Source organism: Mirounga angustirostris, unplaced genomic scaffold, assembly GCF_029215605.1.
Source record: "Mirounga angustirostris isolate CCGP_5_RB_7025 unplaced genomic scaffold, mMirAng1.0.hap1 SCAF_10, whole genome shotgun sequence".
In the NCBI taxonomy this organism is placed as follows: Eukaryota; Metazoa; Chordata; class Mammalia; order Carnivora; family Phocidae; genus Mirounga; species Mirounga angustirostris.
This window is the reverse complement of record NW_026991718.1, coordinates 136905304-136923286: the sequence shown is the minus strand read 5'-3', so window position 1 is coordinate 136923286 and position 17983 is coordinate 136905304. Positions and strand designations below refer to the sequence as shown.

Sequence of the window (17983 nt, the reverse complement as noted above, 5' to 3'; positions counted from 1 at the left end):
GTCCTGGCCCTCCGCTAGGTCTCCGCAGGAGACTCTAACCCCTGCGCCCGCAGCTTTGCTGCTGCTTGGGACGCTCTGCTAGCAGGCCTGCTGACAGAATCCCCTTCTGTCTCCCTGTGCCCCGAGGACGTGGCACAAAGGACTCTGCTTTCAGCTCAGTTTACGGCTTCTCTTGCTGAGTTCTCACTGAATGGCACATACACATTCTATTTTCTAAAAAGGAATAAAAAGTCCCAGGTAGATTTTAAGTTCAGCATAAAATATGTAATTATCAAAATGTCAGTTTAAAATTTTAATAGCAAAGTTAGTCACAGTGGTAAACTGACTTGACTATATTTAGATTTGCCAGCAGAAATACCTGTCTAGTGCAACTGCTGAGTCACCTACTTAGTTTAGAATCAGCGCCCCGGCTACCTGCATCTAGCATGTACGCTATGGAAGCTTTTCATTTCTTCCTGGCCAAGGATGTTCCTTGTCTGTGCCCACCCCCGCAAAGGAAGGTTGCCAAGAATTTGTTGAAATTTTGAAAGTGACAATGGGGCCCTGATGTTGCAGGCTGACTCCCCGCTGCCTGGTCCTGCTCTGGGCAGGCATGGAGGGAGATGCGACACGGCGGACAGGATGGGCCTTAAGTCGTCTGTCACTGCTTTCAGAGTCAGCCAAACCCATGACAGCCAAATGGGCTGCTTTCATGCATGGTGCTGGGGTCCAGCCCCGTAACAGGCCCGACGGTACCAAAGATGTGCAAGCTCTGGGGAGCTTGGAGGTTGTAGTAAAGCAACAAAGGGACCGCTTCTGAAGCAAGTTTATCTGTGAACTGAATTTTTAAAACTAGTTTGTGTCCCAAGTGTCTGGAAAGCAGAGCCACTCATTCCAGGGAGGTGGCCCGCTGTGAAGTTGGGCTGACCCATGCATGCCCTTTCTCCAGAGCAGCCAGGGCAGTCTCACTCGAACAGATGTCCCCCAGGATCCTACCAGCCTGAGGCCGGAACATGCCCCAGGACGGGCGTGTCAGACATGAGGTGACTCAGGCAGCAGAATCAACAGAACTATTTACTTTCAGAGCAGTAAAAAAAAGTTTTAAAGGTTTGCATGTTTATTTATAATTACAATTTACATTACTCCAACAGAGCAGCCCATTGCTATGTTCTATTTCTTAGCCATTAAGTCCTACAAAAATAAACCCAAGCTTTTACAGTAACTGAATCAACACAGAACTAAAACCTTTATAGCTATTTAAAGGGGTTTAGTTACCAAGGTGCTTATGTTCAACACAATACCCTCTCCAGAAGAAGGGCGCATGCTTACACTAAAGGTCTGACCCATTTACTCATGCAACAAATTTATATTCCCCACCCACCCTCCACCCACTGTAAAACAAAAACACAACTATTTACAATTGAGAAGAAATATGTTCTCGGTCAACCGACCTTGCAAAAAAGACTGGCTCATTTCCAAGTGGATGAGACACTGAACAGTGGCCAGAGTCCAACACTGACTGGCCTGGGTCTGAGGATGTCAGGGGCAGGGCAGGAAGGATAGGTACCCCACAGTGGGGCTTGCCCTGGGCTTTGGCCCCCAACCCCGATTCCTATGGAAGTCAGGCTCTGAGCGACAGTTCCTAGCTCATGTTCAGGACCCCTTCCTAAGCCTCCAGGATTCTCCCTCTTCCCCGCCCTCCCCCCACCCCCGCCAACCCACCAGCCCTCAACCTTGACATCGCCACTCTGGATGTAAGGGTTGTCTGGTTTGCTTATACAACATGATCCGTGGGACACCCCACTTTCCCTGCCCTAAAGCCCACCCCCATACACACACACTCCCATGCTGGCCCTGCCTGGCTCCTGAGACCCCACCTGTGCCCATGGGGGTGCCAGGCCAGCAGCACCAGAGGCCAGTTGGGTTATAGAGATAAGCTTGGCTGTCACATTGACCAAATGAAATTTGGTTCCACTTTAAAAAAGTCAAAGCTGTCACACACACAAAAAAAAGCCACAAAGTGAGGATCAAGCTTTTGCTCTAGAAATCTCCTTCCAAAATACCAAAACCTTAGAATTAGGCTGTGCGTAACTAAAGAGGAAAGACAGGCCAAGATACCTCAAAGAGGTTACCCACAAATACTTCCCCCAAAACAAGTGGTTCTAACTCAGACCACGTCCAAGTTCAATTAAGTCCAAAACATTAGTAGTACGGGAATTTTCCAAACTCCGTAAACAAAGTGACCCACGACGTCTCCCCAGTAAGTGCAGCGTTTTTCCAATATCCTCAGACACAGCTTTGTTTCGGTACTACTTCCGCAGGCGCCTGCAAGAAGGGGACAGGACACCAGGTGAGTACGCTCAGCACATTCCGCCAGGCAGCCACCCAGCGTGAGCCAGGCACACAGCCTCCCAGGGAGAACAGGGATGCTCAGCCCCCCTCACACTTCAATCAGGCCCAGGCCCCCCAGACTTTGCAATCACAACCAACGATGGAAATCATCTTTGTACACACGGGGGACAGGAAGCTCCGGGTCCCTCCTGGCCGGGGCAGGTAAGCACCAGGCACACCTGTAACCCATTCACCGCCCAGACCCACGGAACACAAGTCACCGGGACCTTGGTGATGTAGTCTCAGAGTCCCTGCAGGCCGGGGCGGGGAGGCTGGCTTGGGACAAGCTGTTCTTGCTGACCACACTCTGACAACACCGGGGCCTGCCCTCCCCAGGAGCCCCCTGGGTGACTGGGAGGGTCCGAGCCCTCGTCTTGGCCTGGATTCCTGGAGGCTTCCCCCCTTACTGGAAACCAGAGCCAACCGTCTCCCGGCTCCTGAGCTCTTCCTGCAGAGGCTGGTTATCAGGCCCTCCCACCAAAGGACCCAGAAGCCTCCTTCCCTCACTCACCTTGGGCTGCATCCTTACACCCTGCCAGTCCCAGCTCTGTGGGAAGTTGGGTTGCGACGGGCTGTACCGTTGCCCCTGCCCCCTCGAAATCCACCCCTGAAGCTACGGCCGCGAAGAAACCTTCCTGACACCCCAAAGGTCTCTGTGTTGAGCTTCCGTTCCTCAGCCCATGTAGTCCGCCTGGAACTGAAGCACAGAGAGGTACATGAGACCAAAGGCAACAGTACATGTGCTCACCACTTTCTGAGCCAGGCCCCAGCCTCACACAGCACAGGAGGAAGGAAAGCCGAGCAGGGAGGGACTGTTGCTGGAGCCAGCAGAGGGGGTGACCCAGTCCCGGCCCTGCAGCCAGAGAGCCAACACTGCAGGTGCTCCCAGCCACATCTCCAAGCAGGTCTGTTTCTCACTGGACTAGTCTGCTCAGCATCAACTCTCACGCCTTTACCAACAAAGGTGAGCACGCGACACTAGACAGTGCCCCTGTGGGTTCCAAGACCCGGAGCAGACCACGGACCCCTTCAGACAAGTTTTTAGGATGTGAGGAGGGGCTTGGGCTGGATGGAACAGGGTCTCCAAGAAGGTGATGCTAATGCTCTGGGGGGAGTGGGGACATGCACGCTGCCCCAGCACCCTTCATACTGAGGATGCTGCAACACCCACCTCTGTAGCTCAGGGGCGAAGCCCCAAGTCTGTTCACAGGCAGCTCACAGGCCACACACCCAGCACTGAGCTCCTGTTCTATGGCCCCCACAGGCCTCACTTCAAAGAACCAGCAGCTGCCCCCTTCAGCTGCCCAGGCCAACAACCCAGAGAATTGTGCTGGTTCTCCCCACATCCAGTCAGCAAACCCGGTCTGCTCCCCCTTCAAGGTGCATTCATAAGCCAAGCTCTCTCCTCTCCCACCACTTGCCACCCTATTCCCAAACACCCAGACTACTGCGAAAGCCTCCAGATGGGCCACCCAGCCTCACGCCGGCCCACCTTCAGCATGTTCAGCAGAAAGAGCTGCGGGATCAGATGGCATAGTTCCTCAGCTCCGACCCTGACAGCTGCCCACGGCTCTCAGCACGAGCTGGTCGTCACTGTGACCTACTACTAAGCCCCACACGCACACGTCCCCCTCATCCCGGACCGACTCTCTTGGACTCTGCTCTAGCACGAGGCAGATGCACACTGCCTGCCTTGCCCCGGCAGCCTGTCTGCAGACGCTTCCTTCATTCCCCCCAACGCTGGCTCCCAAACACCACATGGTGTGAGACCTGCACACTCAGTAATTTACCTTTACCCTCCCACTGCCCAGCCTCGCCCCACCCCGTTCCCGGAAGCATTTCTATCCTAGGCATGCACATGTTTTTATCGTTTTTTTCCCCTGCCAGGATAGAGATGTGGGCAAGCAGGGACCCCCAGCTCGCTCTGTGCCGTGCTCTTGACACCCAGCAGCGTCTGGCGCTCCGAGCGCAGAACGAATGCGTCTGGATTTCCAAGCTGCGCCCACTCTATGGACTCCGTTTATCGTCCAGCCTGGTCTCATGGCAGCATCTGAGCACCAGCTGCGAGACACTAAAAACGCATGACGGGGTCCCCAGCCGCCAGCAGTAAGATGAAAGAACACCCCAAACAGAACACTGGCCAGCGCTGCGAGTAGCAAGGGCCTCAGACCCCAGGGTCCACGGGGACCCAGGAGCGGGCCAGGACGAGGTGCCGTGGAACCGAACGACGCAGCCGCTCAGCTGCGGAGGGCAGTGCCGAGCCCAGCCTTGACGGACAAAGGGGCTGCAAAGCCAAGACGAAAGTCGGGGCTGGACCTTGGTCAGACCCCTCACATGCCTGTGACTGCTGGGGGTTCCCACATTGCCACCTGCTGGCGCCACTAGGACCGATGTACCCACAGGGCAAAAATGTGAGTAGGATCCTAGATTGACCCTGAACTTAGGTCTCAGGCTGGTCTTCAAGAGAGCGTGCCCTAGTCTCAGGAGGTTTGAGGCAGAATGAGGGTCTGGACCTGCCAGCTCATCCAGGCCTCATGAGCCCCGAGCCCAGCGCCCTCCCGGCCCCTGACCTGGTCTTGAGCTCAGAGGAGATGTTGTCAAAGAAGGACTTGGACTTGTCATAGTAGCAGTTGGGCCCCAGGTGGTCTTCCTCAGCAGGGGCCTCATCACTCTGGGTCACCACTGCTGAGTCTTTCTCGTCCCCCTTCTCAGCTTTGTCATCTGCACGGAGAAGAACACACTGGGATGCCAAGAAGCAAACAAAGCACCCCTTCTACCAGAGTGGACCCTCTTGGCAGGTGTCCTCAAGCCTCAGAAGTGCTGCAGAGGGGTCTTCAGGGTTAGTGGAATCCCCTCCTCGAATCCTAACCAGTCCTGTCCACCCTGGGGCCACGTGGTCTGCTCCTCCTCCCCTTGCACAGTTTGCACAGGGCCCCAAGGCTCCTCCTCATTCAGGAACTCCTTAGGGGGCGCTGCTTCCACACTGGCCACTGGCCCAACTGCCCAGCCCCTCCCCGCCGCCCGTCCTTCCTTAACCTGCTTCTACAGATACTCCTTGGCGGAGAGAGCAATTTCCGAATAACGACAAACACCTTTAAAATTCAGTTTCTTCTTAAACTCTTTGTCCAGCTCCTCTCTGTTGAACTGGGCATTGGCGCTCTCAAAATCAAAGTCGCCTTCAAACTTGATTGTGTTTTCTTTGACATTAGTCGGGCGGTTTTGCCCTCTGGAGCGATTCCTTGTTCGTCTGTTCCCTGTAAGAAAGGAAAGCCATGGCTGGTAAGCCACCAACCTGACATTACTCAGTGTGAGATGGATGATAACAAGGAGGGAACAGAGCACACAGAAGCAGACACTGAGCCCCAGCACCCCCTAAAACCGTCACCCACAGGGACAAGGCGGGGGGGGGGCAAGCAGAGCACATCTGGACAGTTCGAGGCTCCCCAGAACTCAAGTGGCAACAGCTGTTACCTGATCTCCTCCTCTGAGGTCTTCTGTTCTCGTCATTCACCTGCCCTTGACTTTGCACAGCTGCCGGCTGAACTACATCTAAGGCGCAAAAGGTAAGAGTAAGGCAAGCGCCTACAAAAGCGGAGCCCAGCGATGGAAGCAGGGTGGCACCACCACGGGGGACATGCAGCAAGGGGAGGCCCTGCAAAAGCACATGGTGTTTAGGATGGGGGCAGGGATCAGTGTTTTTTAATTAAAAAAAAAAAAGAGAGAGAGAGAGGAGAGAAAGAAGAAGAACCCCAGGCAGCAGCGTGCCGCTTTGAGAACATGAAGCCAACTCCGGAGGAACGAAGTGTTCTAGTACCGCTGCTGGTCTTGCTGCTTGGCTGGGCGGGGCGCCCGCTGAGCTGCATCCCCACTGGGCCCTTGCCAGGTAACAGCTTTTTGGCGTTCAGGTTATCAACAGAACCAGTCTGGACAGCCTGCTCCACCATGGGGCTCTTGCCGACTGGGACGGATGGAAAACCAGCTCCTGAGACGGGAGGGGAAGGAGGGCTTAAAACCAGAGAGGAGAGAACCTCACGCCCCTCTAGCCATTCCTTCTGGGTGGCATGCCAGGCAGTTGAAGGTTACCGCCTCGAGACTCTCCCAATCCCCACCAAACCTCCCGGACCACCCCCTCTTGTCTAGCCAGGTGGTAACAAGGCCAGTTCATCCGGAAGCCCTGAGCCCCAGGATCCCCAAGCTAGGGAACGCCGAGGAGAGAAAAACACCCTGCCAAAAATGAACACCTCCCAGGTGGTTTAGAAACAGCTTTCCAGGGTAGGGAGGGGGACACAGAAAATAAACGAACAAACAAACAAAGCTTTCCAAAAACCACAGAAACTCTAACCCCAAGGGGGCTCCATGGGTTCCAAGATGCTGGCAAATTCACGGTCTGAGAATTTATTTCGTTCCAGTCCACGCTGGACAAGAACCATCCCAGTCCAGGATCTTGTAGTAAATACAGTGATCACTCTTTAAATTCTAAAACACTGTTGTGTCTGCTTGAGAAATAACAACATCGAAAAGGATGCTGTAATAAAAGCCGACTAAAGAAAAGTAACACATCTGGAGGAAACGAAGGCTCCCAGGCCGCCCCTGGAGTTGGGCCGTGTGAAGTCTGTTCCTACAACACCGCAGCCCCCAGCCCTGAGCACGGCAGCTGTGAGCTCAGAAGCCGAGCCTTGGAGGAGGTCTCAGCTCCCAAGGTGTCTGCTGAGGCAGGGAAAGGGAGAGGGCATGCCACCCACACTGGCCCATCTCCTCTCCTCCCCTCCCTGTACGGTCTAAGGGGGGGGCGGGGGTGCTGGGTGGAGGTCCAGAGCTTTGACCCAGAAAAACTGAGCCCTAACCTCAGACGTAACTATGATGAGAGGCAGCCCGTCACATGTGAAGACTGGCTCGTTCACCTTTCCTATTTTCCACGTGGCACAGACACTAAGGCAACGACTGTGAAAAATCCCTCATGGCCAGCACAGAAGCTGCTCGTGGCCTCGCACCCTGGCACCTGCAGGCGCGCTCAACAGGCACCACCCTAGAGCACCCTCCCCAGCCTGCCACCTTGCCCAGCAGGGCCTTCCCAGAGATGCAGCCGGACTGCTCCCGTCACACTCTAACTTGAGGGGGCAAGACTCTCAGGCTCCTTTGCTTTTGAGAAAACCAAACCAGTTAAACCATCTTGCCTTAGTAGCAATTTCATGCAAACAATCCAAAGAAAGATGAACTGTTTAATATAAGTTTTAACCGGGAAAAAACGTTACTGCTTCTACAACTCGAACACACTGGCATCCACGCAGGAGCAGAAAGCGACACGTGCAAAGTAACAGACTGACAGTAGTCGTGTGCCACAGTGGAAGCTCCGGGTGCGATCTTGGACCCAGCCTCTGCAGTGGTGAGGGCAGAGCTCCTGTGCTCTAACTCAGTCAGGCACGTGAATCTCCGCTCTCCAATGAAACGAGAACATCAGGAAAGGTCAAGAAGCCCCAAGAGGTGCCACAGCCCAGCTGAGACAGGTGGTGCACACCAGCATTAACAAGCTGGTCATTAGGTTGGGGCACCTGGGTGGCTCAGTCGTTAAGCGCCTGCCTTCGGCTCGGGTCATGATCCCAGGGTCCTGGGATCGAGCCCCGCATCGGGCTCCCTGCTTTAAAAATAAAATCTTTAAAAAAACAAAAAAAAAAAACAAAAAACAAGCCGGTCATTAGGCCCACACTATCCACCTGGTCAACAGCTCGAGCAAGTCTCCCAATTTTAAAGGGGCCTCACATTATAAAGACACCTGAGGCCCCTTGGATGACTGACAAATGTGGCACACAGATCCCAGAACAACACATGAGTTTCTCAGAGACACTCTCCTGCAGTCTCACCCAGCAATCTAGAACACATGTGGGACCAGCAGAAACCTCAGGGAAAGGCTTTCTGTGCAGAGGAAAAGTTCCCATGTCTGGCAGTCTCAGTACAGATCAAAACTGACCCTGGGCCCAGGGAGAGTGAAAGTGCTTGGTCAGTTCTTTCCAATCCCTTCTTTAAAACTCTGGGAGTTCGTTAATAAATCATGACTATGTACTGAATCGAATGGAAGCAGCTTAATCGACCCTTGGGCTTGGCTACAGCTACTGTCACTCTGGGCTACTGGTTTACCCCCTTGCTCTCAGGATGGCAAGACAGCATGCAGCTCTCCCAAACTGCGGTTACCCTTGGAAGTGAGCTGATGTGGCTCTGAGGACATGTCAAGCTCTGAGGCGGGCTGTGGAGATGGAGAGGAACTAGGGCTGGAAGCTGCGGCCGAGGCTGGAGGGCTCACCAGCTTCTCTAAAAGAAGACAGAGGAGAGAAGAGCAAAAGAGAAAGTACACAAATAAGTAACGAGACACTCGTCCTGTGTCTAGCAAGCTTGGAAGGAGCCAAGCAGTCCCTCGCAGGACACGTGGCTCACACAAACCTACTCTAGAAACACAGTGAGCCAGGCTGACAAGGGCACCCACACTAGGAGCAGCAATCAAGACAAGGTGATTAAAAAGTGATCTAAGAACCGGTCTACAGGGCCTGCTCACAGCCCTACGCTTGAATAGGAGCCTGCCAACTCCAGGGTTTGAACACATTGCAAAGCTGCGTCCAGGGCCAGGTAGACTCTCACTCTACACGTGCGGAAGAGAACCTCATTCCAGAGTTAGTTCACCTTTGGGGAAATAACTTTTGAGCAAAGCAGTGACAATAAAATGATTACAATAGATAAGATGTTGATTCAACTTTCGTATTTACAGGTTTACAAACGTGCCAATAGTTAGAACTCATCTGTAATCGCACATAACATTTGTTTCTTATTGAAGCAAATGTATCATGACTTCCACCCAGACCGACATTTCAAATAAATTTTGATTTGATTCATCTGTTCCAAAATTCAGACTGCTAACTCTTATACTCTCAATTGAGTAATTACTAAGCATTCTAACTAGCTGAAATTGCACTGAGTAATGTACTAAGCATGTGATACAAACTGAGTATCACAAGAACAGTGTCCCCACTATCAGGGTCTGTGGCCCTGCTTCCTGGAGGTCACAGCACGAGCAGTTTACCAGATAGAAACAGGTTACTCACCTAGGCCCAAGGAAGCGGCATACTGCTGGCTAAGCAGAGAGCTGGCAGCCAGCTGGCTGTAGGGTGGCATCCCTCTGAAGGGGCTGTAAGGCACGTGTGGCTGGAAGGAGGAGGCCGAGCCCGAGCCCAAGGAAGACTGAGCAACGAGACACACAAATGAGAGCAGCACAAGGCCCTCCCATCACCCACCTGGAAAGCACTGCTCAGACAGGGAAAAGCAGCCTGATTTGTCAGCCTCTCAGGCTGGAGGGCGCAGGTTACGTTTCCAGGATGATCTAAGGGAGCTCAAACCTGCCTTTCCCACATTTCATACCCAGCACTGCCTGTCCAGGTAACCCGAACCTCAATTTCCCCTAACTCAAGCCCTGTAATGATGCCCCACTGTCATCAAATAGTTTAGCCTCTGTGTGGGTATGCCATCCTCGATTTGGTTCTGTCCCAACACGGGAGCACAGCCGTGAGGTTCCCAGACAAGCACTCTTTCTCTGGTCCCCACACCTTCAGGGACACTGCTGTCTGTTGCTCCCAAAAGGCCCCTTTGTCCCTCGAGGCCTGGCTCAGGTACTTGCCTCTTCTGAAGTCCCTGACAACTCTCGTTGCAAACCTTTCCTAAGTCTGGCCCGGGGCTCCTCCACATGTCCCAGAATCCCCCACGCATGCTCCTATCTTCCAGGGAGCACCTCCCACAGTATGAACCTCAGAGGAGCCAGGGAATCTTTAAATTTTAAGTCAAGAGAATATTAACTGAGGCTCCCTGGTAATCCTAGGCAAATTATGCCTTAATGGGAACACCTGGTCATGTTAACCAACTGCCTTCGACTCAGGTCATGATCTCTGGGTCCTGGGATCTGTCCCGCATCTGGCTCCCTATTCATTGGGGTGTCTTCTTCTCCCTCTCCCCAATGCCCACCCCCCTCCCTCGTGCTCTCTCCCAAATAAATAATATCTTTAAAAAATAAACAAAAATTAAAGTTATGCCTTAGCGCAGCAAGCAGGTGTATGGTGTAAGAATTGCAAGTTCACTGTCCCACAACACTGGAATTTAAAATCTAGACAGTGTCAAGAGAGCAAGTCCTGCTGTCCCAACCCAAATGTGAGGACAAACACAATTCCCCAAACACCCCAGACAAGACTAGACCACCACTCCCTTCTCACACAAATGGAGAGTCTCACTCCACAGCACACACTACCGCATACTGAAGTTAAGACCTTTCATAGGGGGGCGCCTGGGTGGCTCAGTCGGTTGAGCGACTGCCTTCGGCTCGGGTCATGATCCTGGAGTCCCGGGATCGAGTCCCGCATCGGGCTCCCTGCTCGGTGGGGAGCCTGCTTCTCCCTCTGACCCTCCCCCCTCTCATGTGCTCTCTCTCTCTCTCATTCTCTCTGTCTCAAATAAATAAATAAAATCTTAAAAAAAAAAAAAAGACCTTTCATAGGAACACCAACAGCGGAGACAGAGATTAAACCACTTCTCACTGAAAGGCTATTCCTCGAGTTGAGCGCTCCCGCCAAACAGAGGACACCAAGTTCCATTTGGAAGGCAGCAACACACTTACTTGAACAATAGCAGGATCCTGAGGGAGTGTGTGCTGAGCTTTCGGAGGTTCACACACGGTAATATCTTTGATATCGCTTCCCCGGAAAATGATGTACTCATAGATTTCCTCTCTTGGGGGGGCCGGCCTATCTGTGGGACGGTCTTCAGTTCCAAAAGACCTCACTTCGGAGTGGAGAGAAAGAACCGTTAGGTTATCGTCCTCGGCCAAGGGCGCTCCATCCACCCTCTCCACGGCGGCTCTCAAGCATTCCACGACCGGCCCTGCCCCGCACACTATCACAGGAGAGCACTTGCGGTCCACCTTCCGACAGCTACCCCACCCCCCGATTTCCAATGGCCGATACCTACAAGGCCCCACTTGGCAATGCTCCAAAAGGTTCTAGGTCACAAAGACAACAAGTTAACGACATCCGAGCCTGACAACCCCGTGAAGTTTAACATTCTCAAGCGTGAACATGGGAAGCCCAGTGCCCTCAGCAAACCAGGTCAGCTTTGCAGAGCACCCCTGTTTACACCTGACTTCAAAGATTAAGCAGCCCGACAGCTGCTTTTTGCCTGAAGCCTCGTCCCACGTCGTCACCCCTGGGACTCTGTTTTGCTGGGAGGGAGTTGTTTTGCTAGGAGAGAAGCCTGGGGGTTGTTACCCTCATCCTCCCACAACCTGCCTGGGGAGGAGCTATTACAGAAACACGGGCAGAAGCGGGCCCAGAACCCGGACCCACAGCACCAGCTGTGTGTGCCCGAAGGCCTTCTCGGGGTTGTGGACCCTTACCAGCAGGGATTAAAGTCTCTCCAAGGCTGTCCTCCTCCAGTCTCTGGGGCAGAGCTGGGCTTGAGGCAGCCTCTATTTAACCTGAGCACAACTCGTGCCAAGGACAGAGACTCCGGGCCTCAGTTTCTCCAATGGGGATCTCAGGTCAAGCATACTCAAGCGCCAAGAGTACACGTCAGCACATACCCTTGTCTGTAATGCCGAATTCTCCCCTGGAGCAGTACGAACCAACGGCCTACCCTAGAACTTGGGAGGCTCTGCGTTAGGACACACTCCCAGAGTTTGGAAGGACGGCGTCCTGAAGGCCTAGAGCTCCCTCTGACAGAAGAAGGGTGCAAGCTGAGCCCTGATCCTTGAAAGCCTAGCAAGACCCATCAAACAAACAGGGTTTCTGCAGACCTGGCCGCACTCATCACCGCTCTCTGAGAGGCGAGGGTAGGACACTCGCCATCTTCCCCGGAGGATGAAGACAAAGAAACTTCGGAGCCACCTCCCGCCACAACAAGCTGGGACAAGATTCTGGGCTCCTCTAGAGCCACAATACAGCCTTCGGGCCCCAAGTCCCCCGGGGAGCCTGCATCAGGGCAAGAGAGCGCTTTACGCGGGGGCACCTAGCTGCCGGCCGACGCTCCCACCCTGGCAGGAGGTTCCATTAGGACGTGGTATTTGTTCAGGCTCAGGGCCCCGGCTGCTTAATCGGTTCCAGAAGGGCTTGCAGGACGCGCGTTCTGGGGGGGCCCCGGGCAGCCTCAAGCCCCTCGCCCCGCCCCCCCTCCGCAGGGACGCGGCCTTCCGCGCCCGCCCGGCCACACCGGCCCCCACCTGCAGAGCTGGGCTGAGCGAGGGAGGGGGCGGCGCGGCGGGAGCCGGACCCGCCCCCCCTCCCCTCCCCTCCCCTCCCCTCCCCTCCCTCGGGCTGGGCGGGCCGGCCGCGCACAATGAGCCGCCGCCGCCGCCGGGGCCGGGGCCGGGGCCGGGGCCGGGGGGGACCATTGTGCCGGCCGGGCCCCGCGGGGGGCGCCGCGAGGCGCGGGGAGCGGCCGCGGGCTGTTGGCGGGCGGGGGCCGGGCGGTTGGGGCGGCCGCTACCTTTGGCGAGCGCCACGGTGGAGTTGTCCGTGTCGATGGTGTAGAGGATGCCCTCGTAGCGGATCTGCGCCTTGGAGATGAGGCTGATCTTGCTGCCCAGGTACGGGGTGCCCGAGGAGCCGCTCATGGCGGCGGCCGCCCGGCTGGGCCTGGCCCGCTCGCCTCCGCGCGGTCGCCTCGCCGCCGCCCGCTCCTCCGCCTCGGCGCCTCCTCACCGCCGCCCGTCGGGCCTGCGCTGGGACCAGCGAGCGAGCGACGGCGCGCGGCCAGGGGCTCTGAGGAGAGCGGGGGGGAGGAGGGGCCGCAGCAGCCACATCCGGGGCCTCGCGCCGCCACGCCCCGCCCCTGCACGCTCGGCACCCATTGGCTCGCCGCGCCGGCCGCCCTTTAAATATGGCCGCGCCGCCGGTCTAGGGGCGGGCCCGCGCTCTACGCCTGCGCAACCAGCGCCGCGCGCCCGGGCGGGCTTTCCTCGGCTCGCCGCCCCCTCCTCAGCCAACTCCCGGCGGGCCCCGCGCGGGGTGGGAGCACGAGACCCGGCGGGCAGGCTCCGGGGTCGGGGGCGGGGAGGGGGGAAAGGGGTGGGGATTGGGAGGGGCGGGTCGCGCGTGCGCGTGCCGGGTGGGCGGGGCCGGCGAGCGGAGGGGCGGGGTTGGAGGGCGGAGCGCGTTGGCCTTGCCCTGGTCGCTGTTCAGCGGGCCTGCGAGTTGTGTCCCCCGAGCTAGGCATTCCCTCTGCGGAAAAGGCCGGGACAGCTTCCCCTGCTCCGGGTTGGAAGGCCGCCCGGCTGGGATGCGCCCCGCCCCTTCTCCAGCACCCGCGGGCCGGAGTCCCTGCTCCGGGGAGCGAAGGCGAGGGCAGGGGTCCCTAACCGCGACGTGGAGGCGCGGTTCGAGGTCCCCGTCCCGCGAGGTTCAGCCGGGGGCCTGGGAGTCCCTATCCCGTTGAGTGAAGGCGAGGTGCTGAGGCCGGGGTCCCTAAACACAGCGTGGAGGCGGGGCCCGGGAGTCCTTGTCCCGCCGAGCGAGGGCGGGGTTCGGGGGTCCCTGTCCCTGTCCGCGACGTGGAGGCGGTGTTCGGGGTCCGTGTCCCGGGAGGTGATTGCGGGGTTCAGGGTCCCTGCCCCGCGAGGTGCAGGCGGGGGGCCGGGAGTTCCTATCCCGCTGAGTAAAGATGAGGTGCTGGGGCCCGGGTCCCTAACCGCGGCAGGGAGGCGGGGGTCCGGGAGTCCCTGTCCCGCCGAGCGAAGGCGGGGCTCGGGGTCCCTGTCCCTCGAGGTAGCGGCGGAGGGCCAGGAGTCCCTACCCCGCTGAGAGAAGAGCGGGTGCCGGCGCTGGGGTCCCTAACGGCGGCGTGGAGGCGGGGGACCGAGAATCCCTGACCCCGGAGGCGAAGGCGGGCGCCGGGGTCCCTAACCGCGACGTGGAGGTGGGGCCTGCCCTCCGGGCGCAGGGTGCAGTGGCAGCTGCGGGTTACGAGCGCTTCCGGCGCGTCAGCCGCTAAATATAAAGTGCTGAGTGCATCTTCTCCTTTAATCCCTCCCCTCCCCCAAACCTGCGGTAGCTTCACGTCCCTTAAAATAAACCCCAGCCCGCCACCAGCGCCTCAAAGCCCCGCCTGGCCTGGCCCGTCCGGCTCCAGCCGGGAGGCGTCCTGGGCGTCCTGGGTGGGAGGCGGAGAGGGGCCTCCGACTGTCCCCGCGCGGCGCTTAGCTCCGTCGGCGACTGCGAGCGTGCACGTGTGCGCTTGCTTTTTGTCTGCCTCTCCCTCTTGACCCGGCCCATCAGATCCGGTACGGAAGAAACTTGGTGGATGGTGACCAGCATTTTATAAAACTGAAACTGGATAAAATAGAAAATATCAGAGCATCCCACATAGTGAGAGTATTGCTTTGTGTTTAGGTCACTACGGTGTGTGAATATTTACATGGGTATTGGGTCAAGATGTAAAATGGGGCGCCTGGGTGGCTCAGTTGTTGAGCGTCTGCCTTCGGCTCAGGTCATGATCCCACCTGGGATAGAGCCCTCCTGCATCGGGCTCCCTGCTCAGGGGAGAGTTTGCTTCTCCCTCTCCCACTCCCCCTGCTTGTGTTCCCTCTCTCGCTGTCTCTCTCTGTCAGATAAATAAAATCTTAAAAAAAAAAAAAAAAAGATGTAAAATGTGTTTCTTACCGTGAGTGCCAAACAAAAGAATGAAAGCCACTGCAGAGAATATAACCCACCGCCCAGACTAGGCATCTGACTCCCCTCCTCTTACAGAGGAGGACTGAGACCCCGCACAGGACAGAAGAGCTGCAGACGGGACAGGCTCCTGCCAGCACCCAACGATATCCAGGACCAGAACAGTAATGGCTTTGAGAAAAGGGAGCAGCAAGGAAGCAGAAAGCGTGGAAAGGTCTTCAGAATGCATCTGCCAAGACTTACCTGTATATTCTAGAATTGATTCTTGGCACATGGGAAAATTGCACTGGTGAGAACGGGGACAGCACAGCCATGGAATTAGTCTAGCCCTACGAGGAGAGATCTCTGGGGATGGGGGGTCCTGCTCCTAGAAGTGAGATGGGACTCTCCTTTAGCACAGCCTTTCCCAGGGGTGCACCTGTCCCAAGGAGCTGCCGCCCCAGGTCTCCTGATTGTCCCCCTTGTGCAGCCGAGGCATCCTTTCCCCCCACTTTCTGGGTCTAGAATATGACTTGCCCAACGTCACAGATTCTCTGCCTCCCAGATCCTGGTTTTGGAGCTACAAGCCTCTTTGTGTTGGAGGTGGGGATGCACTCTTTACTAACAGGAGTTGATTCTGTCTTGGGAAAAGAGAGCCGAAGCCTCAGGACCAGGATGGGGTGCAGTTCCAGAGACCTCTGAGAGCTTGCCAGACCCCTTGGTGTGCAGCTAGGTGGTTAGCCATGGGGCAAATGCCCAGGCAGGGCAGAGGCTAAAAATATACGGGGTGCACAGGTACAGGAATGCTGGCTCTACCATTCATTCCTTGGTGTCTTGCCCAAAGTGGAGGGCACTTGCAAAAGATTTGAAGAGGGGAGCAGTTGTGGCGGGAACTAAACTTGACTAGCGAGGTTTCCACTGCAAACGTGAGCCACTTACTAATCACCTACTGTGTGTATGGAGGAGAGTGAAGTGGTCCCTAATAAGGACGCGTGTGACAATGCGGACCCAGGATGCTGCCCTGGGTCCCATCCCAGTCTGGCAGGTTCTGCTGCAGGAGAGGCCCTTCACCACAGAATATCACTGTGGCTCTAATGTCCACCTGAGCAAGAATGAGCCTCACGACCCTTGGAATTGTAGGTTTTACTGCTTACCAGGAGCAGAACACAACAGATGAGTTGATTCAAAGAAATGTCAATAATAGCTGGTCCACAGAGCAAAAGTCAGGTCAGCAGCCTGAAGTGTGGGAGCATGCCAGCAGGGCAGGACCTCACCCATCCCCTGCTGTCCTGGCACAAGAGAAAGGTGCTCACCTCTTTGGGAGAGCCCTTGCCCATCTGCAGATAACAGGAGTGGGAGGGAGCTGAGGGATTACAGGTGAGCTGGGTGGGGGAGTCAGGGCTGGCTTTGAAGGTGTTGCTTACTAGGAGGTCTTGTAGGTGGGGAAAGGGGCACAGGGAGGGTGTGTTCAAGGCTCACCTGTGTGGCTGCGGAGTAAAGACAGGAAGGGGGGCCTTGTTGCTCTTGCATAGCTAGGAATACTCCCTGCGGTCTAACCCGATTTCTGTGAATCCTGTTGGAATCCATTTCCTCTGCCCAGGGCCCTGCATGGCTATTTTCCCTGGAGATTCCGTGAGCACCAATAGGTGAAGCCTCTTGCTCCCCCTCTCCCCTCACCTTCAAACCCTTTTCTGCTTGCATCTCACCCCTCCCCCCAGCTGAGCGCTCTGGTGTGAGGGAGCCAGGGCTGGAGAAGAGAGGTACAAGAAAGACATTGGGACCCAGACCCCAGGGAGCAGCTGCAGCTACCTTTCCCATCCCCTGCTCAGATGGGGGCTGAGCAGAGCTTATGGGAATCCCTGAGTGGAGCTGCTCCTCAAAAATGCTGGAGCCTGGCCGGTGCCTCCTGGCTGTGGTCTCTCTGAACATCTGCGACCTTGTCTTCCCAGCGTGAGCATGGGTCCAGAACCTACCTGAGAGGCTGAGGACTGAAGGCGCAGGGAGGCATTCGTGCCCGCGGGCGCCTCCTTCCCCCTGCCAGATGATGGGGCCACCGACAGTGCAGCCCCCACCCGAAGAGCCCTTCCACAGCTGGCCTCGCTCCGGTTCCCGCACAGTGCCCGGCTGGAGGGGAGCTCGCCGTTGTTTGTCCAGCTCAGCTTCCAGGGGCTGCGGGAGAGCCCAGGGCAGGGAGTCTGCCCAGGCTGCCTACCGGCCCCCTGGACCTTGCCTCCAGGCAGTTCCCGAGGGAAGAAGGGAAAGCATGATCAAGTCACCAAGGCCACGGCTGAGGGTGAGGAAATGGGATGTGGAAACAGGGAAGGGGAATATAAGGGCCCCGTGCACTGGGCAGTTCTTTTTTTTTTTTTTAAGATTTTATTTATTTATTTGACAGAGAGACAGCGAGAGAGGGAACACGAGCGGGGGGGTGGGAGAGGGAGAAGCAGGCTTCCCGCCGAGCAGGGAGCCCGATGCGGGACTCGATCCCAGGACCCTGAGATCATGACCTGAGCCGAAGGCAGATGCTTAACGACTGAGCCACCCAGGCACCCCTGCAGTACTTTTTATTTACCAATAAAAGATAGTTCTAAGGACCCAATGGTGGTGCGTGTGTCTGCTCCCCAGTAGATATGCACCGGAACGTTTTCACAGTGAAACTGGAAACTGCCAGGCCCGCTGGCAGGAGATTGGATCTCTGATGGCAGTGTGTTCCCTGCTGGAAGATTCTGGGGCACCCACCGTGGGCCGACCTCGGTTGCACAGGCAGGGCGGAGAGAGAGAGAGAGAGAGACCGAGAACACATGGCCCGATCCCCTGCACATACAGTCACAGGTGGGCTGTTAGGGTAGCTGTCCCTGGGGGCCTCGTGGCTTCAGAAGGAGCCTGGGTGGCTTCTGGGCACTAGCCATCAGTGCTGGTTATGCAGGTGCTTTACCTTGGTGGACCTC

At 56.5% G+C, this 17983-nt stretch overlaps 1 protein-coding gene across 4 annotated transcripts; it reads right to left on the bottom strand.

Moving 5' to 3' along the window:
• Window positions 1-1074: 1074 nt before the first annotated feature.
• Window positions 1075-14745, bottom strand: LSM14B (LSM family member 14B). Of its 4 annotated transcripts, XM_045886052.3 has the most exons (10): window positions 12877-14745; window positions 11015-11178; window positions 9459-9594; window positions 8557-8673; window positions 6185-6352; window positions 5842-5919; window positions 5463-5624; window positions 4941-5091; window positions 2882-3067; window positions 1075-2304 (listed from the first exon to the last, which is right to left on the bottom strand). In XM_045886052.3, the coding sequence occupies exons 1-9, from the start codon at window positions 13001-13003 to the stop codon at window positions 2896-2898; spliced, it is 1275 nt and encodes a 424-aa protein (XP_045742008.1). In that variant the 5' UTR covers window positions 13004-14745; the 3' UTR covers window positions 1075-2304; window positions 2882-2895. The 4 variants fall into 4 exon arrangements, with proteins under 4 accessions (XP_045742008.1, XP_064429481.1, XP_045742009.1 ...); XM_064573411.1 differs by lacking the exon at window positions 4941-5091; XM_045886053.3 differs by lacking the exon at window positions 5842-5919.
• Window positions 14746-17983: the final 3238 nt, after the last annotated feature.

What these genes read in the sequence shown, in the direction of transcription:
- LSM14B (XM_045886052.3), bottom strand. Translation starts at nt 13,003, where the DNA reads ATGAGCGGCTCCTCGGGCACCCCGTACCTGGGCAGCAAGATCAGCCTC. An exon ending in TGCCGCTTCCTTGGGCCTAG is followed by an intron (nt 8,674 to 9,458) that starts GTGAGTAACCTG and finishes GTCTTCTTTTAG; the next exon opens with AGAAGCTGGTGAGCCCTCCA. An exon ending in AAGCAGCAAGACCAGCAGCG is followed by an intron (nt 5,920 to 6,184) that starts GTACTAGAACAC and finishes TTTGCGCCTTAG; the next exon opens with ATGTAGTTCAGCCGGCAGCT.